General features: G+C 46.8%; 1 protein-coding gene across 8 annotated transcripts; it reads right to left on the bottom strand.

Annotated features, from left to right (window-relative positions):
• Window positions 1–84: 84 nt before the first annotated feature.
• Window positions 85–27,950, bottom strand: STAT2 (signal transducer and activator of transcription 2). Of its 8 annotated transcripts, none has more exons than XM_056797874.1 (26): window positions 27,141–27,225; window positions 12,329–12,415; window positions 10,796–10,881; window positions 10,416–10,673; window positions 10,183–10,333; window positions 9,961–10,059; window positions 9,766–9,858; window positions 9,600–9,678; window positions 9,279–9,364; window positions 8,956–9,104; window positions 7,664–7,816; window positions 7,429–7,521; window positions 6,670–6,729; window positions 6,516–6,536; window positions 6,248–6,335; window positions 5,884–5,931; window positions 5,728–5,811; window positions 5,544–5,642; window positions 5,313–5,448; window positions 5,116–5,165; window positions 4,937–5,031; window positions 4,663–4,802; window positions 4,332–4,514; window positions 4,117–4,174; window positions 826–1,082; window positions 85–709 (listed from the first exon to the last, which is right to left on the bottom strand). In XM_056797874.1, exons 4-26 carry the CDS (start codon window positions 10,544–10,546, stop codon window positions 552–554), a joined length of 2,511 nt encoding a protein of 836 aa, XP_056653852.1. In that variant the 5' UTR covers window positions 10,547–10,673; window positions 10,796–10,881; window positions 12,329–12,415; window positions 27,141–27,225; the 3' UTR covers window positions 85–551. The 8 variants fall into 8 exon arrangements, with proteins under 8 accessions (XP_056653852.1, XP_056653850.1, XP_056653856.1 ...); XM_056797872.1 differs by having other exon boundaries at window positions 10,810–10,881; XM_056797878.1 differs by having other exon boundaries at window positions 826–989; window positions 10,810–10,881; window positions 27,141–27,224.

The following is a 27,950-nucleotide window of genomic DNA, read 5'->3' as shown; positions in this document are numbered from 1 at the left end:
CACTGTGCTTCCCAGCTTTCTTCCCCCTCCTCCACCCTGCCCCACCCTTTGGCCAGGGAAGGGAGAGAAAAACAAGACCAAAGAGCCATCTGAGGACAGTTTATTGTACAGAGCAGGCCCCCCTCTTATTAGTTTTCAAAGCCTCAGGACAGTGGGGATAGCCACCCATCCCGAAGGGGCTCCAGCCATCAAAGTTCACATAGAAGAGTGCCAGGAAGGCTGCCCAGGTACACAGAACAGTCAGGAAACCTGGGGTGGACGTCACAGAACGGTGTGAGCCTGGGTCAATCCGTGCACCGTGCTGAGGGCGGGCTTCCACGTTTGTAAGGGGAATCCAGCAAGGCCGCTCATTGCCACGAGGAAAGTGCTTGGTCAACACGAACGCCGGAGAGCCACGTGACTGGCTCTCGGTGCAGCTCCTGCCTGGGAGGGAGGACCCTGGACACGGCCGCTTTTGTTTCTCCTTTTCCGGAGACCACCCAGGCTCTCGATGTCCACCCAATGCCATCGTCTGGAGGGCGAGGGGGCGGGGAGGAGGCGGAGCTCAGGTCCTAGTATTTGGGGACGTCGAGCATGGCGGCGACGTCGGTGAGGAAGGGGCTCCCCGAGGAGGAAGGAGCCTCCTCTCCGAGGGGCAGCGCAGGCAGCACGGGGTCGCCTCTCAGCAGCAGAGCCTCGCAGGTCAGCCCGTCACAGTCACCGTTCAGAGCTAGGCAGGGCAGAAGAGCGGACGAAGGTCAGGGGGCGGCAGGAGGGAGAGCTGCTGTCCATTTACACTCCACGGGGCGGCCGTTCTCCGCAGGGGCCCGGGCAGAGCGCACTCACCGCTGGCGATGTCGTTCATGTTGAGAGTCAGCAGGTCGGCCCCCAGGCTCTGCAGGTCCAGCGGCAGCTCCGACTCCTGCTCCCACTCGGGCTGGGGCTCCACGTCCCAGGACAGCACATCCAGCTGCTCCAGCGGCTGCGGTGACGGTGCCTCGTCCACCTGCCTGGGGGTGGGACAGAGGGACGGGCTCGGGTCTCGGGGGAGGGCACAGGGCGAATGCGTGGCGTGTCCTCGGGGGCTTACGGAGGGGGCACAGCTGTGAGGGGAGAGAGCCAAGGGAGAAGCAGGGAAGGGCACCGCATCTGGCTTCAAAGGGCCCCCTAAATCTGAAAGAAACTGCCGCAGCCCCAGAGAGCCAAGGCTAGGAGGCAGCCCTGCACAGGGACAGAGTGAGGGGGAACACGAGCGGGGATCCACCCACGACTACTGGCCCTGAGAGCGAGGAGGCGCTGGAGGCGGGGGCAGTCCAGACCAGAGGCTAGGGGTGTATGTTGGAGCTAAGGGGGTCTGGGCAGGGGGTGTATGATGGAGCTAAGGGGGTCTGGGCCGGGGCTGTATGATGGAGCTAAGGGGGTCTGGGCAGGGGGTGTATGATGGAGCTAAGGGGGTCTGGACCAGGGGGTGTATGATGGAGCTAAGGGGGTCTGGACCAGGGGGTGTATGATGGAGCTAAGGGGGTCTGGGCCAGGGGGTGTATGATGGAGCTAAGAGGGTCTGGGCAGGGGGTGTATGATGGAGCTAAGGGGGTCTGGGCCGGGGCTGTATGATGGAGCTAAGAGGGTCTGGGCAGGGGGTGTATGATGGAGCTAAGGGGGTCTGGGCCGGGGCTGTATGATGGAGCTAAGGGGGTCTGGGCCAGGGGGTGTATGATGGAGCTAAGGGGGTCTGGACCAGGGGGTGTATGATGGAGCTAAGGGGGTCTGGGCCAGGGGGTGTATGATGGAGTTAAGGGGGTCTGGGTCAGGGCTGTATGATGGAGCTAAGGGGGTCTGGGCCAGGGGGTGTATGATGGAGCTAAGGGGGTCTGGGCCGGGGCTGTATGATAGAGGTAAGGGGGTCTGGGCCGGGGGGTGTATGATGGAGCTAAGGGGGTCTGGGCCGGGGCTGTATGATGGAGCTAAGGGGGTCTGGGCCAGGGGGTGTATGATGGAGCTAAGGGGGTCTGGGCCAGGGGGTGTATGATGGAGCTAAGGGGGTCTGGGCAGGGGGGGTATGATGGAGCTAAGGGGGTCTGGGCCGGGGGGTGTATGATGGAGCTAAGGGGGTCTGGGCCAGGGGGTGTATGATGGAGCTAAGGGGGTCTGGGCAGGGGGGTGTATGATGGAGCTAAGGGGGTCTGGGCAGGGGGGTGTATGATGGAGCTAAGGGGGTCTGGGCAGGGGGGTGTATGATGGAGCTAAGGGGGTCTGGGCCAGGGGGTGTATGATGGAGCTAAGGGGGTCTGGGCCGGGGCTGTATGATGGAGCTAAGGGGGTCTGGGCCAGGGGGTGTATGATGGAGCTAAGGGGGTCTGGGCCGGGGCTGTATGATGGAGCTAAGGGGGTCTGGGCCAGGGCTGTATGATGGAGCTAAGGGGGTCTGGGCCAGGGGGTGTATGATGGAGCTAAGGGGGTCTGGGCCGGGGCTGTATGATGGAGGTAAGGGGGTCTGGGCCAGGGGGTGTATGATGGAGCTAAGGGGGTCTGGGCCGGGGCTGTATGATGGAGCTAAGGGGGTCTGGGCCAGGGGGTGTATGATGGAGCTAAGGGGGTCTGGGTCAGGGCTGTATGATGGAGCTAAGGGGGTCTGGGCAGGGGGTGTATGATGGAGCTAAGGGGGTCTGGGCAGGGGGGATGTATGATGGAGCTAAGGGGGTCTAGGCCGGGGGTGTATGATGGAGCTAAGGGGGTCTGGGCCAGGGGGGGTGTATGATGGAGCTAAGGGGGTCTGGACAGGGGGGTGTATGATGGAGCTAAGGGGGTCTGGGCCGGGGGGTGTATGATGGAGCTAAGGGGGTCTGGGTCAGGGCTGTATGATGGAGCTAAGGGGGTCTGGGCCGGGGGGTGTATGATGGAGCTAAGGGGGTCTGGGCCGGGGGGTGTATGATGGAGCTAAGGGGGTCTGGACAGGGGGGTGTATGATGGAGCTAAGGGGGTCTGGGCAGGGGGTGTATGATGGAGCTAAGGGGGTATGGGCCGGGGCTGTATGATGGAGCTAAGGGGGTCTGGGCCAGGGGGTGTATGATGGAGCTAAGAGGGTCTGGGCCGGGGCTGTATGATGGAGCTAAGGGGGTCTGGGCCAGGGCTGTATGATGGAGCTAAGGGGGTCTGGGCCGGGGCTGTATGATGGAGCTAAGGGGGTCTGGGCCGGGGGGTGTATGATGGAGCTAAGAGGGTCTGGGCCGGGGCTGTATGATGGAGCTAAGGGGGTCTGGGCCAGGGGGTGTATGATGGAGCTAAGAGGGTCTGGGCCGGGGCTGTATGATGGAGCTAAGGGGGTCTGGGCCGGGGCTGTATGATGGAGCTAAGGGGGTCTGGGCCGGGGGGTGTATGATGGAGCTAAGGGGGTCTGGACAGGGGGGTGTATGATGGAGCTAAGGGGGTCTGGGCCGGGGCTGTATGATGGAGCTAAGGGGGTCTGGGCCAGGGGGTGTATGATGGAGCTAAGAGGGTCTGGGCCGGGGCTGTATGATGGAGCTAAGGGGGTCTGGGCCGGGGCTGTATGATGGAGCTAAGGGGGTCTGGGCCGGGGGGTGTATGATGGAGCTAAGGGGGTCTGGGCCGGGGGGTGTATGATGGAGCTAAGGGAGTCTGGGCAGGGGGTGTATGATGGAGCTAAGGGGGTCTGGGCCGGGGCTGTATGATGGAGCTAAGGGGGTCTGGGCCGGGGCTGTATGATGGAGCTAAGGGGGTCTGGGCCGGGGCTGTATGATGGAGCTAAGGGGGTCTGGGCCGGGGCTGTATGATGGAGCTAAGGGGGTCTGGGCCAGGGGGTGTATGATGGAGGTAAGGGGGTCTGGGTCAGGGGGTGTATGATGGAGCTAAGGGGGTCTGGGCAGGGGGTGTATGATGGAGCTAAGGGAGTCTGGGCAGGAGATGAGCAGAGAAGAGGCTGAGGATAAAGGGAGAAGCACAGGCCACGTTTCTCTTGCCCCAAAAGCTTGCCTGCAGTTCAGAGGGGAAAGGAGGGCTGGTGTAGGGAGAAGGCCCAGAGCGGGTGAAGAACAAGAGGCCAAGGAAGGAGCAGGCACTTGGGGAGCCAGGGATGGAGCGGGGCTGGGGGAGAAGCCTGGCAGCTGGGGCCACTCTCACCTGGTGGACACCATGATGAGCTCGCGTTTTAGGTACTTCTTCTGGTTCATGAGATCGTCTGCCATGGGAGAGATCCCGGAGCCTGCGTGTGACCGGGAGGAAGGAGGCCCAGAAGCCCCCCCAGCACCCCCCCGCCCCACCTCCCGCACAGAGGGCCTCCGGGACCGGCTGTCCTGCCAAGAGCTCCAGGAGGGCCCCTGGACCCTCGTCCGTACCTTTCTCCCGGTAATAGCGGCCAAAAGCTTCATCCCGGGGTATGCCGGGGTACAGGAAGCACAGCGGGTTCTCGGGCACGTTCTCCTCGGCCACCAACTGGTATCTGTGGATGACGTCTGCCATGGGGAGGACCTGCAGCATTTCCTTGGTGCACGGCTCCAGGGACTGGACAAGTATCCGGTCTGGAGGGGGGGAGGAGGAGGAGGGGCGGAGGGAAGGGAGCTGCAGGGATCTCGGCCCTCCCCGCGCCAGCTGCGGCCCCCTCCCCCTCTGGGGGGAGGGGCTCCCGCGAGGACAGGGGAGGGGGCTCAGGGCGGCCCTCGGCCTTACCATCATCCTGATGTTCTACCCACGAGCACGTGATGCCCCCCTCGAGCGAGGTCTCACTGAACCGCAGCAAGAAGGTTCCGGGCAGCTTCTTCTTCAGGAGTCGCTCTGCTTGATTCCGGGTCACGAAGCCCTTAATGTGGCTGGAACAGGGAGGGAAAGGGCCGGCCCGTGAGCCTCGGCCTTCTCGGCCTGTCCTGGGCCTGGGAGAAAGGCCGGCCTGGGCTCCCACGAGGGCCCCGCCGTGACGGTGAGGGGAGCCCGGGAGCCTCCGTACCCGTCTCTCCAGATGTCGGCCAGGTGGCTGTGCACCAAGTCCCGGATCTTGTCCAGCCAGGTCCAGAAGGGCTGCTTCCCGGGGGGACTCTCTTGCTGGGGGCAGCACAGAGAGAGAAGGCGTCAGAGGGTGCCCGAGGGCCGCGGGCCGGAGGGGCCTCCTGTCAGGGCCTTCCTTACCTTGGAGAAGGCAGGCCAGGACAGCAGCAGGGGCTCCTTGGGCTCCTTCCCTGCAGGATGGAAGGACAGCGGGGATGGCGTTCTGCTCCGGACACTCCCCCATCTCACAGGGCACCCTGAGAGGCGAGCCGCCACTGGGGCCGCGTGTGGGGCGCCCCGGGGCCCCCCATTTGTTTAGGGAATGGCATTGACTGTACCAAAAAGCTTTTTCTTCAACATGTGGAGCTGCTCTTGGTCAAGACCTCGGCCAGTACAGGAAGAGAACTGCCAGCTGAGAGCCGGGCCCAACTGCGCCCACGGGGCCTTGGGGGGATTGGAAAAGAACTGCTGGTTCTGGAGACAAGACAGGAAGGAGGGCTCAGAGGCGCCCCGGCACCCCGCCCATGCCGTGACTCCCCCGGCCCGAAGGCTTCTTCCCCATCTCACACCTCGGGGTCGGAGCTGAGCAGATTGAACCAGAGAACAGAGGCCCAGGCACTGGAGAGCTGGTTCATGTTGGAGATGATCACCACAGGAAGACTGTTGGTCTGTGGGGAAGAGTCCGGAGAGCTGGGAGCCCCATCCCCAAAGGGGGAGCTCCCCTCTCCTCCTCCTGCCCCCACTCTCCCTTACCTTCAGCTCTAGTTTCAGCCCCTGGTAGGAGTACTCCACAGTGAAGTTAATGATGTGAAGTTCCTCCGTCACCACCAACAGTGCCTAGAGTCAAGCTGCCGGTCAGCAGGTCCGGCTCGTGGTCAGCCCCCAGCCCCATCCCGGCCCTACCCGTACCTCGCTGCAGCCCTTGCCAGAGCCGTTTGCTTTCTGCTCCTTCAGGCTCTGTGAATGGGAAAGGAGGCGAGGGGGTCAGGACGCGCCCCTGCGGCTGAGACGGAAGCACGTCACGCTCCCAGCCTCCACCTCCCTCCCGGAACACCGGGGCGGCCATCGCCGCCCTCCTCCAAAGGAGGAGAACACTTCAGAGAAGTTCAGGGGCGAGAGAGGGTCTGAGGAGGGACTCAGACCCAAGTACCTCTGGCTCCCCAGCCAGCACCCCGGAGCCTCTTTCCCCTTGAGGTGCTGCGGCCTCGCCCCCGACGGCTCCCCTCCGCCCGGGCCCACGACACCAGGACTCTACGGTTCTGCTTCTACCCACCAAGCAGCGGAAGTCCCAGACCAGGCCTTGGCTCCTTCCCTTCTCCGGGGTCAACGTTTTCTGCTCAAAGATATTGAACGCCCGGAAGCTGCTCCAATGGAAACAAACAAAAGCGTCAGTGACAGACACTGGCGTGGCCCGTTACGCCCATCCGAGCTGCCTCTGGGCTCCCACTCCTGAAGGACCGGCCCAGGAGCAGGGAAGTCTGCCCAAGCCCAGCCCCCTTGTCCTCGTCACCTCCCGCCCGCAGGAGTCCCCCGGCTCTTACCCTTTCACTTGGGGAGCATTCCTGTGAAACAAAACGAGAGAGTCATGGGGGAGCCCCTGGGACTGGAACCCCTTCTGGGGAAGGGACAGTCCTCAGATCCTTAGCCTCCCTCCTGCAACTACAGCTCATCCCAGGCCTCCTCATACGCACTCACTTGTCAATGGAGACACGAACAGTCAGAGACTCATTCCCGTCCTGCAGCCTCACCAAGAGCCTGCAAAGGAAAGGAGGGGCTGCTTAGCTTTGGTCTCCTAGCCTGGCCAGATGCCTGCAGGGTCGGCGGCTCTGAAGTGGTGAGGGGGAGGGAACGGACTTGGATTCAAACCCAAGCACTATCATTTTCTATCTGATTCACCTAGGGCAAACCCCTTCCTGTGCAAGGGCCTCAGGCTCATCAACTAAAAAGAAAGGAGTTAAAGTGGGTGACTTCTGAGATGCCATCCAGCTCTGCATCGATGATCAGGTTTCTCCCAAGTCTGGACTCTGCTCTCACTGTTTCCCATGCCTGGAACAGACGTCTCCCAGCCTAATCTGTAGCTATTTAAAGGCCCTTCTTCCTTTTTCTTCAAGGCCCATCAGCTCTAGGAAGCCTGCCTTCTTCCTTCTCAAGTTTCTCATAGCACTCCACCTGGACCTTTCATTTTCATTCATCTTAGTTTTGCCTTGTATTTGGGAATTTCTTTCTCCCCTTTTAGACTGCAAGCTTCTTGTGGGCAGGATCTATGCCATATCCATACATATCCTCAGCACCTGAGCATATTAAATATCTGTTCAACTGAAACTGAGAGGAAAGGAAAAAGGAGATGAGGAAGGCAGAAGAGAAACTTCTTTTTAACCACAAAGGAAGACGTCCGTTCAACAGGTGGGAGAAAGAGGGAGTCATCACTTGGGAGATTATCCCCAGGATACCAACCGTGTTTGAACAGAAAACTTATTCCCAGTCTTGATGATGAGCGGTCGTTTGATAGGCAGAAGCATCTGAGGCTGAGACTCCACTATAAAGGCACTGAGGGCAGGGGAGGAAGGGAATTATTGAGAGCATGGCACAAATTGACTCCCAAGGCTCCTAAACCCCAAGCTCCCCCTGTTCTTCATCCTCAGAGGCCTCCTCTTTTCTCCCCAGGATTAGAGAGCTTTCCTGGTCATACCTGTGGAGCAGATGCTGCAACAATTCCGTGACCCCCTTTAAAGGCAGATTGTTTTTCAGGGGGTCATTCTCATAGGTGACTAGATGGCTTAGATCTTCAAGTTCCTTCAACTGCTGCTTTAGCTGAAATAGAATCTTGGCCCCAGCTGTGAACCTGGTTGGGGGAGATGGAGTATGAGAGAAAGGACAAGATGACAGCCCATGAGAGTCCCTAAAAAGCTCTCAAAACAGAACTGATCAGAGAAAAAGCAACGAGATTGGGGGTAACTCTATGACTCCCAACAGAAAAGGATCATTTCCCTAAAAAGAAATACAAATGACTGACTGCTGAAAACTTGTTCAAACCTTCTGATGCCCAGAGAAATGCACATGAAAACAGCTCTGAGCTACCCAATGACACTCGTTAAATTGAGTGGTTAATAAAAGCAAAATTTAAAAAGTGGGAAAGGACCTGGTTAAACAAAAATATTCAGAGCTGCTCTTTTTGTGGTGGCAAAGAATTGGAAAATGAGGGGACGCCCATCAGTTGGGGAATGGCTGAACAAATGATGGTAAATGAAGGTGATGGAATACTATTGTGCCAGTAAGGAACGATGAACAGATTGATTTCGGAAGGAACTTCATGGACTCATGCAGAGTGAAATAAGCAGAACCTGGAGAATATTTATATACAGTAACAGCAATATTGTGGAAGATCAGCTGTGAGAGACTTTACTACTAACAGTAATATAATGATCCAGGACAATTCTGTCAGCTACCTCTAGAGAAAGAACTGTTGGAAAAGGAATGCAGATGAAAACATGATTTATCACTTGTTTATTTGGGTTTATGTTTTGGAATTTTGGTTTTATAAGATAAAACATAAGAAAAGAAAAAGAGTTACAGTCTGCACTTTCTGGTCTGTGGTGAGATACACACACTATTGCAGAGTTGGGGATCTTTTTGGAAAGAAACGTGGCACTTCTGAGGTACACCAAGTTGGATTTGGCTATGTCACTCAGACCGTGCTTTAAGGATGTTTTTGGTGGGTCTTTCCCCAATTTATGCCAAAAAAGGGAAGCCAAAACCAAAACCTTTTAGTTGTTTTTGGCTCAAGTTAGCAAACCCCCCTACGTAGAACCAATGATTAGAGAATGGCTTCACAAACTATGTTCTTCCAGTGTATGGAATCCTCATGTGCCACAGGAAATAACAAAATAAGAAGAGGAAAAATATCCTAGACTAGACTGCTGAGATGAGCTGGGGTCACCTGGAAGATGGCGGTGCCAAGCGAAGCAGGAAAGGTCCCCTTACCAGCTCTCCAACTGATCCAGCCCTTGGTCCACGGGGGCCCCAATGCAGGCCCTTTGCTGCTGGCCTTTCCACTCCTTTAGCTCCTGCAGCAGGAGCTCAGTCAGAGTGGCGCACTGACCCAGGATCGCTCTGGAGTTATCCAACACCTCCTAAAGCCAGAGGTCGTTAAGTCTTGACCTCAGCCAGTACCCACTACCTGCCTGCCCAAGCTACAACATCAAGCCAATAGCCAGGAAATCGGGGTCAAGGGGTATGCCCCCTCCCAGACTCCAGGGCCCCCTCCTAGCCCCATAGGGCCCTCGCCTTTCCCTGCTGCCTCCCACCTTCCTCTTTCGGTCCAGCTCATTGAGTGTCTCCTGAAGGAGTTGCTGCTGCCGGGTCTGGCTGGCGTTCATGGCAGATGTCTTTGCTGGACAGCACAGTCAAGAAGCAGGATCAGGACCAAGGTTAGCTCCCTGGGTTTCTCCTGCCTGGCTTGGGCCTCTGGGAGGCCTGATGTCCTCATAAAGGGTGAGTTGGGGAGGGATAGAGAGGGAAGCCCAAGCCAAATACAGGCCGCCCTGGCCTCTCAGGCCCCGTAGCCCCCCCAGGAGGACTCCCCCATGTCCCCCACCATCCCTAGGAGTCCCTGGGCCTCGCCATACCTGTGGGGTTCTGCGTCTTGTACCGAAACGAGAAGACATCCTGCAGGTCACTCAGATGGTAAATGTCCCTCACCAGCTTCTGCAGAGAGAGCAGCGACCAACACAGCTGAGCCGAGAAGGGGGAGGGGAGGGCCCCGAAGGGGAGACCCCTGCCCATCCCCGCTACCTTCATCATGTCCTTCAGCTCCTGGATGCGAGACTCGATCTCCTGCTGCTGCCTCGTCTCCATGGGCACCTCAGAGCCAGGGTCGGCCTGGTCCTGAGAGAGGGGCCAGATCTAGCGGCCGCTGGGCGCGAGGGACGGCGGCCCGCCAGCCCACGCCTCGCTCCACGGTCCCCTACAACCTAGAACTGTCCTTACCGGCTGGCTCCTCTGCGCCTGTTGAAGGATATTTCTTTCCTCCAGCAGCAGATTATAAATCAGCCCAGCCAGCTGGATGGGATTGTCCTGGTACAAAGCCTAAATGGGGGAGCGGGACACAGTGACTCCCTCACGGCCACCCAAGCGGCCCTGCCTGGCTCCTGCCATCATCCTGCCCCTTCGGTCAGCCCCTCCAGCCCCGGCACATCCCCCATTCAGGACCTGAATGTCCCGGCAGAACTTTCTGAGGTTGTGCTGTAGAAGGAGGTCAGAATCCTGGCCGCAGCAGCTGGACTGGGAGCGCAGCTCGTCCAGGAGATGGTGGAAGAGCAAACAGGCGTGAGACGTGTCGGGGCCCGTGGCCGCCTGGTGCCTAGAGAAGGAGGCGAGGCGTGGCGGGGTTACTGTCCTGGGGCCTCCCTCCCGCCAGGCGTGCCCCCACTCCCGAGCCTCACCAGTTCTGGTCTTCAATCCAAGACGCCAGGTGTTTCCGGACGTCCATCGGCAAGAGACTGGCCGAGTAAAGGTCATGCAGCCGCTCCTGGAAGGGCCGATCCAGCCGCTGCAGAAGCTCCCAGCTGGCCATCTGGGGCAGACGCTGTCAGCCGCGCCGAGAAGAAGGGCATCCGCCGGGCAGCTTCGCGAGGCGAGGTCCCGTCCAGGCACAGCCCAAACGCAGCACAACAGGAAGGTCCCTCCGGCCCGGCAGACTCCTGTTATGGAAGAGCACCGCCAGGCCACGCTTACAAAGCTCTCTCCAATCACGAGCCGGGGCTCCTGTTTAGCAGATGCGGTCCCGAGACTCAAGGACAGAAGGTGACACGGCAGCCAGTACCTTGTCACGCCTACCTATGCCCTCCGACAAGTCATCTCACAGCGCGGGACCTCTGCGTTTTCTCACCCTCGGTCAGAGGCAGCAACCTGGAGAAGAAACGGCTGGCTAAGTGAGAGATAAACCCGCTTAGGAAGCGACCTACTGACCGGACGGTGCTCTCCTGCCTCCCCCCCCTTTTTTTATTCTTGGAGTCAATACTGTGTATTGGCTCCAAGGCGGAAGAGTGGTAAGGGCTAGGCCATGGGGGTCAAGTGACTTGCCCAGGGTCACACAGCTGGGAAGTGTCTGAGGCCAGATTTGAACCTAGGACTCCCCCTTTTGTTAATTTCCCAATTATACTTTCATCTGCTTCCCACCACAGCGAGGACTCTAAGTGGATGCGCTCTCGCGTCCCTGGCGCTCTGCCGTTGGCCCTCTCCACTCAGGGAGAGCCAGAAGCAGGGCCTGGAACAAATCCTCTGTCTGCTTGGAGTTCAGAGCCCTCCCTTCTCAGCCTCTCTTGGCCAGTGCTTGGAAAACACCACTTTCCAGACTGACCCCAAAGCCCAGCTCTGATTTGGTCTCTGTCTAACGAGCCTGAAGGAGGCTCGTTCACTTTGAACACATGCCCAAGTCCCACCAGTCTGCAATAGCCTCAGCCAGGGCGCAGCCTCTGAATTTCCCACTGCTTCCACAGCTATCTCGCATAGTGGTTTAAACGGCGTCTCCTAAGGGAAAGCCCCTATAGACCGACTTTGCCTTAGTCAGGGAGTGAAGACCAGAGTTAGAGTATGCTATGTGACCTTAAGTAAGCCTTTTTTTTTTTTTAAAGGCAAACAGGGTGAAGTGACTTGCCCAGGATCACACAGCTAGTAAGTGCCTAAGGCCAAATTTGAACTCAGGTCTTCCTGACTCCAGGTCCAGCACTCTTTCCACTGTACCACCTCGCTGTCCCAAGTGTGCTTGCCCCTTAATCTGATTCTTCTGAGCTGTATTTTTCTGAGTTCCCTCTGTGAGATGTACACACCCCAGGGAAATCAAAGACAGAAAAGAAAAAAGGAAAAAAATGCTTTTACATAGAAATCAAGATATTCCCATAAGCACTTCTCTAGTGGTCAACCACTGGAAAAGGGGGGAAATGGCCAAACAAATTGTAGTCTAGGGATATAAAAAACATTCTAAGAAATAAATACAAGAAATTCAGAGAAACAGAATTAGAATTTTGTGAGGTGACACAGAAAAAAGTAAACAGAACCAGGAGAAAATATATACATTGTATAGGTGATGTAAAGGAAAAGAAATGCTCAAATGAAGCCAGGAGCGTAAACTGTAAAGTGGCTTAACCCCCATTGCCTAGCCCTTACTCTTCTGCTTTGGAGCCCGTACTTAGTATCAATTATAATATAGAAGATAACAGTTTAAATAAACCAAAATGGAGAGGTCTGTCTCATTGGGGTCAAAGGAAAGCACAGTCCACCACAAGAACCTTGGAACCCCTCCACCTTGGGAGCAGCAGAGGCACAAAAGAGCTATTACAGGGCAGGAATAACACACCTCAATCAAATTCTCATCAGAACTGGCTCAAAGGGGGCACAGCACACACACACAGGATCCTACAGATGTGGTTTACAGGAAATGCATCTGAAGTAGAGAGATACATACAGAATAAAGGTGACGGGCTAGAACAGTTAAATCTAATTAATTTATAAATAATCTCCTACACTGCAGTTAACATTTAAAAAGTAGGTGTAGCAACCAGGATTTCAGGCAAAGCTAAAGCAAGAAAAGATCTATTTAAAAGAGATAAGGAAGAGGCAGCAAGGGGACACTGTGGATTGAGAACCATGGGTTCAAATCTGACCTCAGATGCTTCCTAGCTGTATGTGTGACTCTAGGCAAGTCACTTAACCCCATTTGCCTAGTTCTTGCCATTCTGCCTAAGAGTTGGTAGTAAGACAGAAAGTAAAGGTTTTAAAAAGAGAGAGAGATAAAGAAGGAAACCATCTTTATAAAAAGATAACTTTAGACAATTAAGTAGTAGCAATACTAAATATATACACACCAAATGGTATGGTCTCCAAATTTTAAAAGATGTTACATGAGGAAATAGTAAAACTATATTCATGGAAAGCCTCAACTTTCCCCTCTCAGAACTAGATAAATCCAACAACAACAAAAAAAAAAACAAGAAAGAAGTCAAGCCCACATCAAATTACCTGCCAGATGTAAGATTCAAATTAATATCAATAACTCCAAGTATTATATTTTATAAGATTTATTAGTAATCACTTGAAGTAGAAGAAATAAAAGAACAAAAGTATATAACCTAAGTAAAACCATGTGAGTAAATTTCTCCTGCCTGACTCTCATCCAACCTCCACAATCGCCTTCCTGGGAGCAGAGAGAGAGCAAGGAGCTATACTCACAACTTTATCTTCAAAGTGTAAAGATGTAATGTGAAAAGGAAACTAGGAAACTGGGAAAGAGAGTTCTGGGGAGAAAATTCTGATTACACACAGCTATGGGAAGAGGAAGGGAGGGAGACAATTTGGATCATAGAACTTTGGAAAACTTACGTGGAAATTTGTTATTACAGGTAATTGATAAACTATCTTTACATAATAAAAAAGAATGAATTAAGAAGGTAAATAGAATTTTAGAAAAGTTAGATATGCAATGACATATGTAAAACCCAGTGGAATTGCTTGTTGGCTATGAGAGGGGGTGGGAGGAGGGGAGGGAAAGATGATGAATCATGTAACCATGGAAAAAATTCTAAATTAATTAAATAAATAAAATATTTCAAATCACAAAAAAAAATAAAAGAAAAGTTAGATGTGATAGACCTCTGGAGAATATTGAATGGGAACAGAAAGGAATATCATATATCATTTTCTCAATGGTACATGATGTCTCTATAAAAACAGATCATGTAAAAGGGCATAAAAACCTTATCGGCAAATGCAGAAATGTTAAATGTCTCCTTTTTAGATCATAATGCAAAAAAAAATTACATTCAATAAAGGACTGTGGAAAGATAGATTAAGGATTAATTGAAAACTAACTACAGATAGAATACAGCTAACGCAGTACTTATGGGAAAATTTATCTCTAAGCATTTACATCAATAAAGTAGAGAAAAAGCAAATCAATGAAAGGGGCATGCAACTAAAAAAAACTAGAAAAAGAACATATTAAAAATCTTCAATTAAAGATAAAAGTGCAACTGGAAGTCCTAAAAATTAAAGGCAAAATTAACAAAATTGAAAGTAAGAGAACCACTGAATAATAAACAAGACTAAAAGCTGGTTTTATGAAAAAACAAATAAAGTAGATACAGCTCTGCTTAATTTGGTTAAAAAAAGGAAAGAAGAAAAACAGTATCAAAAATGAAAAGGATGAACTCACCAATGAAGAGGAAATTAAAGCAAAAATTAGGAGCTATTTTGCCCAATTACATGCCAATAAGTCTGACAATCTAAGTTAATAGATAATATTTACAAAAATTTATAATTTTCATCGCCCAGATTAATGGAAGAAGAAATGGAATATTTAAATAATCCTATCTCAAAGAAGGAAATTGAACAAACCATCAAGAACCTCCATAAGAAAAAATCCCCAGGACTACTTAGGTTCACAAATGAATTTTATCAAATATTTTAAGAACAATTAGAAATAGGCAGAGAAGGAATTCTACCAAACTCTTTTTATGACACAAATATGGTACTGTTACGTAAGCTAGGAAGGGCAAAAACAAAGAAAGCTATAGGCCAACTTTGTTAATGAAATAGATGCAAAAATTTAAAGCGAAAGATTAGTAAGGAGTCAACAACAAAGTATCACCAGGATCATTCACTATGACTAGGTGAGATGTATATCAGGAATGAAAACTATCAGCATAACTGATCATATCAATAATCAAACTAAAAGAAATCACATGATTTATCTCAATAGATGCAGAAAAAGCCTTTCACAAAATGCCACACCTATTCCTATTAAAAACACCAGAAAGTATAGGAATAAATGGGCCATTTCTTAAAATGATAAATAGTATCTATCTAAAACCACAGGCAAGTTATCATGTAATGAGAAGTTAGAAGCCTCCTCAAGTAAGACCAAGGGTGAAGCAAGGATGCCCATTATCACCACTATTATTTAATATTGTACTAGAAATTCTAGCTTTAGCAATAAGAAAGGAAAGAAATTGAAGGAGTTTAAGTAGGCAATGAGGAAACTAAACTATCATTCATTGAGGTCTACTTAATCCTAGAGAATTAACTAAAAAACTAGTTGAAATAATGAATAACTTTAGTAAAGTTGCAGGATACAAAATAAACCCACATAAATAATTAGCATTTCTATATATTACCAACAAAGTCCAGCAGAAATAATTAGAGACATTCCATTAAAAAAAACTCTATACAACATAAAGTACTTGGGAAACTACTTGCTAAGACAAATCCAGGAATTATATGAATATAATTACAAAACATTTTTGATATAAACAAAGCAAATATTAATTGCTCATGGGTAGGCTGAGCTAATATAATAAAAATGGCAATTCTACAAAAGTTAATTTACTTATTCAATGCCATACCAATCAAACGACCAAATAATTATTTTAGAGAACTAGAAAAAAAAATAATAACAAAAAATCAAGAATATCAAGGGAATTAATGGAAAAAAGTGAAGGAAGGAGACCTAGTAGTACAAGATCTCAAACTGTATTATAAAGCAACAGTCATCAAAATAATCTGGTACTGGCTAAGAAATAGAATGGTAGATCAATGAAATTAATTAGGTACACAAAATGCAGGGGTAAATGACCTCAGCACCTAGTGTTTGATAAGCCCAAAGCCCCTAGCTTTGGGGATAAGAAGTTGCTATTTAACAAATGTGCTGGGAAAATTGGAAAACGATATGGCAAAAACTGGGTATAGATCAATATCTCATACCCTAAACCAAAATAAAGTCAAAATGGAATTTAATATAAAAAGAATGATATCAAAACTAAATTAAGGAAACAGAATACTTTACCTGGTATATCTATGGAGAAGAGAAGAATTTATGACTAAACAAAAGATGGAGAAATATTATGAGATGTAAAATGAATTATTTTGATTATATTAAATTAGAAAGCTTTTGTATAAACGAAACCAGTGTAACCAAGATTATAAGGGAAACAACTGGGAAAAAAATTTTACAACAAATTTCTCTGATAAAGGTCTAATCTCAAATCTATAGAGAACAAAGTCAGATTTATAAGAATACAAGTCATTCCCCAATTAACAAATGGTCAAAGGATATGAAGAAATAATTTTCAGCTGAAGAAATTAAAGTGATCAAAAAATCATATGAAAAAATGTTCTAAATTCCTCCTGATTAGAGAAATGCAAATTAAAACAACACCTATTTAACTGGCCAATATACAGTAAAGGAAAGTGATAAATATTGGAGGGGATATGACAAAATTGGGACACTGATGCATAGTTGGTGGTGTTGTGAATTGATCCAACCATTCTGGAGGGCAATTTGGAACTATGCCCAAAGGGCCATAAAATTGAACATACTCTTTGATCCTGTAATACCACAACTGGGTCTGTATCCCAGAGATCATAAAAAAGGGAGAGGACCTACTTTCACAAAATTATTTCTAGCTGCTCTTTTTGTGGTGGCCAAAGAATTGGAAATTGAGGGGATGTTTATCCATTAGGGAACTGCTGAACAAACTGTGGTACATTTGGTGATAGAATAATATTGTACTATAAAAAATGATAAGCAAGATGAATTCAGAAAAAATTGGAAAGATTTGTGGGAACTGATGCAGAGTGAAATAAGCAAAATCTGGAGAACATTGTACACAATAACAGCAATATTGTCAGATGATCAACTGGCTACTCTCAGCAATGCACTGATTTGGGACAATCCTGAAAGATTTATTTCGGGGAATGCTATCCACATCCAGGGAAAGAAATGTTGGAGTTGGATGGATGTGGATCAAAGCCTTTTTATCTTTCACATCAGTGTATTTAGGGTTTTATTTTGGTGTTTTGGTTTTACATGACTGTGCTCTTACAAAATGACCAATATGCAAGTGTATTTTGCATGACAATACATGTATGGCCCCCATCAAACTACTTAACAGCTTTAAGAGGAGGAGGGAAGGGAGGGAAGGAGGTGGTTTAGATCTTATAATTCTGGAAAATATATGTTGAAAATTATTACATGTAATTGGTAAAATAAAATATATTTGAATAAAAAAACAGAAATAAAAAAAACTCAACACAGTTATCCCTTCCACATTACAGGGTAAGGGGTGATCTAGAAAATTCATGTAAACATTTTTGGCCCTTCCTTCATACCAAAGAAGTCTGAATTTTTTCTTTTTTCCTTTATGAGGTGTTACGTGCATTTATGAGTTACTAAACTTTTAAATATATCTCTGCTTTTCTAACCTTTGTGTGTTAGCTGGCTTTTGCATTTTTTGAAAACTTTAATTTTTTTTTATTTTAACCTTTTAAAAATTGTGTATATTTATGGTATTAAAACATAAAATATGTTGATATTATATAATTCTATACATATATTTTACATATTTCTGAGTTTCTAAACTTTTTGTGTCATCTGCTTGCTTTCACACATTGTCTGCTGCTTACACAAAACTCCCCCCAAATCTTCAATTTAATTTTTTTATGCCAACATGAACATGGAAGATGTGATGTGGGAGGGATATCTATGATCCTAAAGAATGAGTGTGTCAAAGAACAAATCAGAAATAATCAATAATTTCATTAAAGAGAATGACAAGACAACATATCAAAATGTATGGGATGTTGCTAAAGCAGTACTTAGGGACAATTATATCTCTGAATGCTTAAATCAGTAAAATAGAGAAAGAACAGATCAACAAATTGAGAATTTGCAACTAAAAATTTTTTAAAAAGAACAAATTAAAAATCCCCAATGAAATACTAAGTTGGAAATCCTGAAAATCAAAGGAAAGATGAATAAAATTGAAAGTAAGAAAATCATTGAACTAATAAATACAAATAGGAGCTGTTTTTTTTTTTTTATAACCCTTACCTTCCATCTTGGAGTCAATACTGTGTATTGGCTCCAAGGCAGAAGAATGGTAAGGGCTAGGCAATGGGGGTCAAGTGACTTGCCCAGGGTCACACAGCTGGGAAGTGTCTGAGGCCAGATTTGAACCTAGGACCTCCTGTCTCTAGGCCTGACTCTCAATCCACTGAGCTACCCAGCTGCCCCCTAGGAGCTGGTTTTATGAAAAAATAATGGACAAAGCACAGGTTAATTTGAATTAAAAAAAAAGAAAAGATAAAATGTATTAAGCATCAAGTAAATGCAAGTTACTATGCTAGGTGCTAGAGAGTCAAAGACAAAAAAGCAATAGTTCCTGACCTCAAGATGCTTATGTTTTACTGGGGGCAATACAACATTTATACACATAAGTATGTAAAAAGTATTGTGTTTAATTAACTTCTGGAGAGTATGTTTTGGTTTCAGTTTGCATGGTATTATGGTATTAAAATGAAATTTAGCAAGGATGGCCAGATGGTTCAGTGGATAGAATGCCAGGCCTGGGGTTGGGAAGTCCTGGGTTCAACTCTGGCCCCAGATACTTCTTGTGACCCTGTGACAAGCCACTTAAACCCAACTGCCTAACCCTTACTGCTCTTGTGCCTTGGAATCAATACCTGTATCAATTCTAAGACAGAAGGCAAGGGTTTAAACAAATACCCCCAAAACAGCTGGAGCCCTCCCCTGGCAGTTCAATGTAGGGCAGTCCCTTGGGCACTCTGAGTGGGAGCCCAAGAGGAGGCCACCCAGGTGAGGAGGCTGAGCCTTACACAATTCTAGATGGAAAGTGAGCAGCCAAAGGGTGATACTGGTGGAGAATAAGACAAAGAGGCTCAAACATAAAAATAGTCAGAGAAAAAACCTCCAAAAAAACCTGCCATAAACTGATGAACCAAATAGAGAGGACCGTAGAAATATGAAACTAAGAGGCTGAGGGGGAAAGGTCCAAAGAAGAGAAACAAAAGAGAAAAGCTAGTTCAGTAAATTCAAACAACTCAGGATGAGCCAAATAAAAGGGAGGGAGTCGCCTCTGGTAAAAAGACTAGCATCAAAGTAGTATGAGTAAGGAAAAATTCACAAAAATATTGTCAAATTACAGACAGCTGGGTGGTTTAATGGATAGAGAGCTAGGCCCAGAGATGGGAGGTTCAGGGTTCAAATCTGACCTCCAATATATCCTAGCTATGTGACCCTGGACAAGTCATTTAACCTCAATTGGCTAGCCCTTCCTACAGGAACTGATACTCAGTATTGACTCGAGGACAGAAAGTGAGGGTTATTATGAAAAATATATAAGTATAGGGATATTAAAGGAGAAAAGGGATAAAAATCAATTGTAAATAAATGAAGGAAAATCCAAATGACTCTCAACATGAAGGGATTATGCTTTTCAATGAAACAGAAGGGTAACAATCTGGATAAGACAAAATCCAATAATTTATATGTACAAGTACATTTTTTAAAAAGGTGAATGCAGAATGAAAATGAAAGACAAAAAATTGACCATATTAAATTGTATTTATACAGCACCTATTTTGTGCCAAGCACTCTGCTGAATGCTTTACAAATATTACTTTAGGAGATGCTCACAATAACCCTGTGAGGTAGGTGCCATCATTTTTAAAAAATTTTTATAAAACCCTCACCTTCCATCTTAGAATCAATCTAAGGCAGAAGAGCGGAAAGGGCTAGGCTATGGGGGTTAAGTGACTTGCCCAGGGTCACACAGCTGGGAAGTGTCTGAGGCCAGATTTGAACCTAGGACCTCCTGTCTCTAGGCCTGGCTCTCAATCCAGTGAGTCCCCCTGCTGCCCCAGGTAGGTGCCATTATTAACCGTAGGTTAGGTAAGGAAACTGAGTCGACAGACTTTAAGAGGCTTGTCCAGGGTCATTTTCTAGCTAAGTGTCTAAGGCTTGATTTGAACTTGGATCTTCCTGACTCCAGGTATAAGATGGGGATGGAATACTATTGTGCTGTAAGGAATGATGTGGTTTCAGAAAGGGCTGGAGACCTGGAGTGAAACAAGGAGAACCAGGAGGGCATCGAACATAGTAACTGAAATAATGTGCAACGATCAAGCATGAGACTTCGCTGCTCTCAGCAATACAGGGACGATTCTGAGGGACTTAAGGCAAAGGATGCTCTCCACTTCCAGAGAGAGAAATGTTGGAGCTGAAATGCAAATCAAAGCACTCCATTTTTCACTTTAATTTATTTGGCTCTTTATTTGGGGATTTTGGTTTTATAAGATTATTCTCTTATGAAAATTAACAATATGGAAATATGTTTTGTGTGAGAACACATGTATAACCCAGATTAAATTGCTTGTCAGCTCTGGGAGGAGGGAGAGAAGGAGAGAATCTGGATCATATTACTTTAGAAAACTTATGTGGAAATTTATTACATGTAATTGGTAAACTAAAATATATCTTTATAATTTTTTTCAAAATTGAGTTGAAAAGTTCTGACCTCTGTCTTAGAATGAATGCTAAGTATCATTTCCAAGGCAGAAGAGCGGTAGGGGGGGTCTGCTGGGTGGCTCAGTGGATTGAGAGTCAGGCCTAAAGATGGGAGGTCCTAGGTTTAAATGTGGCCTCAGAAACTTCCCAGCTGTGTGACCCTGGGCAAGTCACTTGACCCCCATTGCCTAGCCCTTACCGCTCTTCTGCCTTGGAGCCAATATACAGTATTGACTCCAAGATGGAAGATAAGAGTTAAAAAAAAAAAAGAAAGACAGAAAGAAGAAGAGTGTTAGAGTGCTAAGCAATGAGGGTTAAGTGACTTGCCCAGGGTCACACAGCTAGGAAGTACCTGAGACCAAATTTGAACCCAAGACCTTCTATCTCAAGGCCTGGCTCTCTAATCTAAACTACTTAGCTGCTCCCATCACATGACTTGTTTAAAAAGCATATGCTATGGGTTGGTTGGGATATATTGGGGAATGTAGATTCTAAGCGGTTACCTAATACAAATAATAATATGAAAATAGCTATTGATCAATGGCACATGTAAAACCCAGTGGAACTGCTCATTGGCTACGGGGGGGGGGGGGGGGAGAACATGAATCATGGAAAAATATTCTAAATTAATTAATTAAATAAAATAAAAATTTTCAAATAAAAAAGCATATGCTATCATTTTATCAGATAAAACAAAAACAAAAGATTTACAAAGTCTCTGAGCTGAACACATTTAAGTGAAAAAGAAATAACATGGAAAATGTGAAATGATATACACTTTGGAGAACTCAGATCTGAAAGGCTCACAGCATCTTCAGAACCGTAGCATTAAAGAATATACATGTACGTACATACATGTATATGTGGGTGCATTTCTCGGGACCACGCGGGGCCTTTAGAAAACTAGACATGACTAGACAATATAGATGGCAATCAGTACAGCAGATGACAGACATCAATGGAGATTTCATAATGCCATACTGACACCCAAGGGGACCACAGAATAATTTCTAGAAATGATTACATGAAAGAGAATGATAACAATGAAGCAATAGAACAACATTTCCAGGATGCAGTTAGTGGAAACAGTCCTCAGAAAAAAAAAAGCATGACTGAAAATATATACTAACAAAATAAAAAAGAGAAGTGTAAGCAATTGAGCATGCAATTTAAAGGTTACGAAATAGAAAAATAGGGGGGCAGCTGGGTAGTTCTGTGGATAGAGTCAGGCCTAGAGATGGGAGATCCTGGGTTCAAATCTAGCCTCAGACAATTCCTAACTGTGTGACCCTGGGCAAGTCACTTAACCCCCACTGCCTAGCCTTACTGTTCTGCCTTGGAACAGATACACAGTATTGATTCTGAGTTTGAAGGTGAGGGTTAAAAAAAAGAAAAGAAATAAATCCCCCCCAAAGAGCACAAAAGAAGAAATCCTGAAAACTAGAGAAAGATGAAAGGAGAAGCAAAGCTAAGAGCTAATTCTTTGAAAAGATTAAAATCAATGAATCCTTAACAACAAAAGAAGAAAATAAAATTAAAATTAAAAAATGACCAAGGTGAGATTTCAAATACAGAAGGAAAAATAATTCCTAGAACCAAATTATACACTCACAAAACTAGTCTATATTTTTGTGAGGCTTGAGAAATACACAATTGATTGAGCTGTCCAACCATTCTGGAAAGCAATTTGGAATTTTATTTTATTTATTTATTTTTTTAAGCTCTGACCTTCTACCTTAGAATCAATATTGTGTATTGGTTCTAAGGCAGAAGAGTGGAAAGGGCTAGAAGATTGTTGTTAAGTGACTTGCCCAGGGTCATCCAGCCAGGGTGAGGCCAGATTTGAACCTAGGACCTCCCATCTCTAGGCCTGCCTCTCCATCCATTGAGCTACTCAGCTGCCCCCTGGAATTTTATTTTTTCAAAAGTGGCTGAAATAGGCATTGCCTTTAACACAGGCATTTCTTGCTAGACCTACACTCTGAGGAGACAGGTCATCAGCTAAGGTTTGCCACAGGCCAAAAGACTCACTGCAGCATTTTTTTGTGGTGGCAAAGTACGGGCAACAAAATATACACCCTTTGATTAGAAACCTGCTAAATGTATGGTGATAAATTAACATAACGGGTAGGTTGCGGTGTAATAAGAAAAAAGTAACATCAACTATTCTTAGAAGCACAAGAAGGAACTGATACAAAATGAAATGAGTGCAATAAATCCTGCAAATGTCAATAAAAAAGAATGAGAAAACCAGACTAGAACATTAGTTAATTATTATAAAGCCCAAGTTTGACCTTAAAATAGATCATTGTATCATAATCTTTTCTGACTTGGTCATTTAACGGATGAAAAAAATGTTCCCCCTTCCTTCTTTGTAGAGCTGGAGTGTGGAACATTAGACATTATTGATTGCCACTGATGTGTTGGTTAGTTTGGGGGAGCCACATTTTTCCCTGCCTCTTTTATTCTTTATAACTACGAGAGACCTGCTTTGTAAGGGGGTAAGAGAGATACATTCAGAAATGAAGGTGATGCAAATGAAAAAGATAGATTTATTTTTTAAGAAAAGCTAAAATATTTGGAAGCTCATTTTTCCATGGCTGAGCTGGTCTCATATCATAAAAAATGATTGTATTACCTGAAATTTATTTACCGACAGTTCAATTATCAAGGGTATAATTTATTTATTTATTTTTAAATCTTAAACCCTTCCCTTTTGTCTTAGAATTGTAAATATTGGTTCCAAGGCAGAAGAGCAGTAAGAGCTACGCAATTGGGGTTAAGAGACTTGCCCAGGATCACATAGCTAGGAAGTATCTGAGGTTACATTTGAATTTAGGACTTCCCATATCCAGGCTCTCTATCTACTGAGCCACCCAGCTCCCCCAAAGGTTATACTTTATTTTTTAAAATTAATTAATTAATTTTAAAAATATTTTTTCCAAGGTTACACAATTCTTGTTCTCTCCCTCCCATCTTCCCTCCCCACCTCCCGGAGCTGACAAGTAATTCCACTGGGTTATACATGTTATCACTTGATACCTATTTCCACATTATTCATTTTTGTAATAATCTGTTAAAACCCAAACCCCAAATCATACACCCACATAAACAAATGATAAATCATATGGTTTCTTCTGCATTTCTTCTCCCATAGTTCTTTTTCTGGAAGTGGACAGCATTCTTTCGCATAAATCGCTCAGGGTTATCCTGGATCGTTGCATTGCTGTTAGTAGCAAAGTCAGTTACATTTGATTGTTCCACAATATTGTAGTTACTGTGTATAATGTTCTCTTTGTTCTGCTCATTTTACTCCGCATCAGTTCATGTAGCTCAAAGGAGATACTTTAAAGAGCCAAACAAAATAATAACCAAGTTCATTTAGAGAAATAAAGGTCTGGAATATCTTCATTTTTATATAGTAACAAATTTCCACATAAGTTTTCCAGTTATATGATCCAAACTGTCTCCTTCCTCACTCCCAGAGCTGGCAAGCAATTCACTCTGGGTTATACATGCATTATCAAAAGTTCTGGAATTTCAAGGGAATAATATAAAAAGGTACTTAGCTAAAGATGGAATTGCACTTCTAGACTTCGTGTATTATAAAACAGCAATAAACAAAGTGATTGAGCAGTGGTTAAACTATGGCTAAGTAAATCAGTGGAAAAGTCTAGTTAAGCAAGAATCAGAAACAATCAAATTCAATAACTTCGTGTTCAATAAACTGAGAACAGAAACTTCTTTAAAAGAACAGCTCGGGACAGGAACAGTGGGAAAACTGGTGAGCACTTTGGCAAAAATAGAGGCTTAGGGGGCAGCTGGGTAGCTCAGTGGATTGAGAGCCAGGCCTAGAGACGGGAGGTCCTAGGCAAATCTGGCCTCAGACACTTCCCAGCTGTGTGACCCTGGACAAGTCACTTGACAACCATTGCCTAGCCCTTACCACTCTTCTGCCTTGGAACCAGTATTGGTTTAAAAAAAAGAAATAAGAGGCTTAGACCAGCTTCCTTGTCATCAGCAGAAGAGCTTATATTTATATAGCACTTAGAGCTTGCCAAGTATTTTACATATATTATCTCACTTTAAACTCACAACTGACATGGAAGGTAGGTACTATTATTATACTCGTCTAACAGATCAGACTGAATATTAGACAGTTCCAGTGACTTGGCTAAGGTCACACAGCTAGTATCTGGATTTGAACTCAGTTTTTCCTCACTCTAGCCCTAGCATTCCATCACACTGAACCATCTAGCTATCCAGTGATCTATATTCCACAATGAGTCATAATTGCATACTTGACAAATATTAAAAAACTGTTAAAATTTGGAAGAAAATGGATGGAATATCTTTCACAACTCTTACTAGAGGGGGCATTCTTAAATGATGGAAAGAGAAAATCACAAAAGATGAAATAGATAGTTTTAATTATGTGAAATTTCAAAGCTTTTTACACAAATAAAATCAATGCAACTAGGATAAGAAAGGAAACTTGCTTGGGGAAAAAAATCTTTGCATTAGACAGAACCATAAAAACAATAAATAAATTGAATAAAATGTTCTGTAATTATAATGACCAAGCTTGGCCTGTGAAAAGAACTGGCAAAACAGAGCCCTGTCCTTTTACTGAAGAGGAGGGGTACTCTGGTGCCAGGACATTGTACAGTTTTGGTGCTGACTGGCTTTGCTGAACCATTTTAATTCTTGTTTATAAGAGAAGTTTCAGTTGGTAGGAGAAGGGAAATAAATGTGAATTATAAACAATGAGGAAGTAGACTATAGTTACAGGCTTATTCAAAATGGTCCCCAAGGTGCAATAGGAAAACTTGCCTGAAGACTGGGCCCTGAAAAAAATCAGATCTTAGGAGTTTTAAGCCTATCTATACAGAACTATGTATTGTATATAAATATATGTATATGTCGATATTACTGCATCTGCATATATGTGTATGTATAAAATGCATGTATATACACACAGATGTGTATAGATTTAAAACTCTTGTTGCAGGCAAAATTTAACAAAAAGGTAAACTGAGATAATTCTCTATGCAAAATATCATTCATTTATTTATTTTTAAACCCTTCTGTCTTAGAATGAATACTGTGTATTAGTTCCAAGGCAGAAGAGCCATAAGGTCTAGGCAATGGAGGTTAAATGACTTGCCCAGGGTTACACAGCCAAGAAGTTCCTGAGACCTAGGACTTCCTGTCTCTAGGCCTGGCTCTACCTACTGAGCCTCCCAGCTGCCCCCGAAATTTTCATTTATTAGCAGAGGCAGGCAGTCAGATAATAAAGGATAGGTCAAATGGCCCTAACTCTAGCCAAAAGATCCCAAAATGAGGATGCAATATGTTTTTGTTTTTGTTTTTTATCAGCATAGCACAAAGAAATCATCTCATTGGCCAGCATCACAGAGATAAAAGATAATTATTGGCTGCATCAAAAGAAGCGGGGAGGATCACTTCTCTCTATCTCTAAGGATGGCCTGTGTAAGTTTAACGGTCCTAGCTGCATCCTATGGTGGCAACTAGGGAATGAGAAACAGTCCCCTTAACTGTTAAAGAAGGGACAAGGTCAAGTTCCCAGATGCCCCAGGAACCAGGAAATGCTGAGAGCATTGAGAACAGAGCTAAGAAACAAGAATCCACTGGAGGTTCTCCACTTCAACCTCAGAGAGAGGCTTCAGGTTTATCAGAATATAGTTACGGGAGGAAATAAAACAGAAAGTATGGTATCAAAATTAATTCCCTCACACCTGTCTAGGACCTAAAGACATATGTCCATGCCTGTGCGTAGAGAAATATAGATTGTGGGGTGTGGGGGTCTAAATATGGATATATGTCCCTTCTACCCTATATAACAAACGTGCTCTTCCTTTGAGGCTATGAAAAGTTGGGAAGGAGATAAGAATTTAGGTGGGAAAAGGTGGGGCGGGGGTGACAGACAAGTTGATCAAGAGACTTGTAGACTACCGAATGGTTTTACCGGTTAATTCCTAGACTAAACTGAGCGGAGTCAAAGCGGGTCCTAGAGATGGAGAGTACATTCCCAGAGGTCCAGGGTTGGTGGCCCCTGATGGGTGGCCACTCGGGGGCTGGTGCCCCTGGGAGGATACAGAAATCAATCACAAACATTTCTGAAGCGCTCCCCCTGGGCGAAGTGCTGTGAAAAGCCTCATAAATTGGGGGCAGCTAGATGGCTCCGAGGATTGAGGGCCAGGAGGCCTTGGTTCCAATGTGTGTGGCCTCGGACCCTGGACAGGTCTCGTGAAAGGGATTATACACCGTATTATCGGAAGGTCAGGGCTTAAAAAAATTAAAAACTAAAATAAAAAGCCTACTGTAGTGGGGGAGGCGGGCAGGAAGAGGCAGCTGGATTTAATTAGCTGTTCTGACCGGAGCCGTGCATAAAAAGACGCACTCAGGGGGCAGGATCAAACAGCCCTCCCCCCTCTCCCCGCCACATTAATAGATTACATCCCGTTTTTTGAAACCAGCTTCCTCCATCGCCTACTGGGATTGAACTAAGGCCTAGGGGGGAGGCCAGGGTATCAAGCCAGGAGCGTTGCAGGGAAAGGGGTGGGGGGACAAAAGGGAAGAGACTGGGGAGGGCCAGGCCAGGATGGGAAGGGGGTCCCGGCACGCTGTCTTGGGGGTGTTGAGGGCGGGGGCGGGTCATGCCTCCAAGTTCAGCGGTCATGGGGGTGAGGGGAAGGGGTCGGGGACTCCTGCGCTAGCCGGTGGACTTTCAGCCGCCAAAGACCCACGCTTCGCCCTTTCCGAGGGGAGTCCTCTGCCTCCTTACCTGACCTGAGTCTCTCCCGGGATCGCGGATACAGCGCTCAATTCTAGCCTCCCCGCTCGCACCCAACACTGGAAGCCCCTCCCTCCCTCCCAGGCTCCACCCATGGCATGGCTATTCCGGTCCCCGAGTACCCCTCCCTCCGGGACGAGCGCGCGCTCAACTCTCTACTGGAGCCTCGGCAGGCTCGGACCCTAGACAGGTCCCGTGAAGGGGATTATGCACTGTATTATCGGAAGGTCAGGGTTTAAAAGGCTCCGCAAACTCCAGCCCCAATTTCCTACGGGAGGCGAGGCGTGAGAAGCCCCGCCTCATCCGATCAGCCCTCCCCTATTTTTCTGCGGAGGGAGGAGGCTCGCCTAGAAGAATAGCCCAATAAAAACTGGAAGATAGAACCAGGGTATCGAGGAGTTTCCGGGAATCGAGGCGGAGCGATTGGGGAATTAGAGACTGAATGAAACTAAGGGCTGTCTGTCACCGGGGATTGGCATCAGAGGTAGTGAGCGGCTGGGTCCCGAGTCAGGAAAACTCATCTTCGGCTCCAGCCTCAGAGTGACCCAGGGCAAGGCACTTCACTCCGTTTGCTTCAGTGTCCTCCTCTGTAAAATGAGCCCGTGAAGGAAAGGGCGAACCTCTCTGGTATCTCTGTCAAGAAAACCTCAAACGGACGTCACAGAGTGGGCTAAAGCTGGGGCAGCTGGGTAGCTCACTGGATTGAGAGCCAGGCCTAGAGACGGGAGGTCCTAGGTTCAAATTTAGCCTCAGACACGTCCCAGCTGTGTGACCCTGGGCAAGTCACTTGAACCCCATTGC

The sequence above is a fragment of the Monodelphis domestica genome, chromosome 5 (assembly GCF_027887165.1).
Source record: "Monodelphis domestica isolate mMonDom1 chromosome 5, mMonDom1.pri, whole genome shotgun sequence".
In the NCBI taxonomy this organism is placed as follows: domain Eukaryota; kingdom Metazoa; phylum Chordata; class Mammalia; order Didelphimorphia; family Didelphidae; genus Monodelphis; species Monodelphis domestica.
Note: the sequence above shows the minus strand (reverse complement) of the source record. Positions and strands in the feature narration are given on the sequence as shown.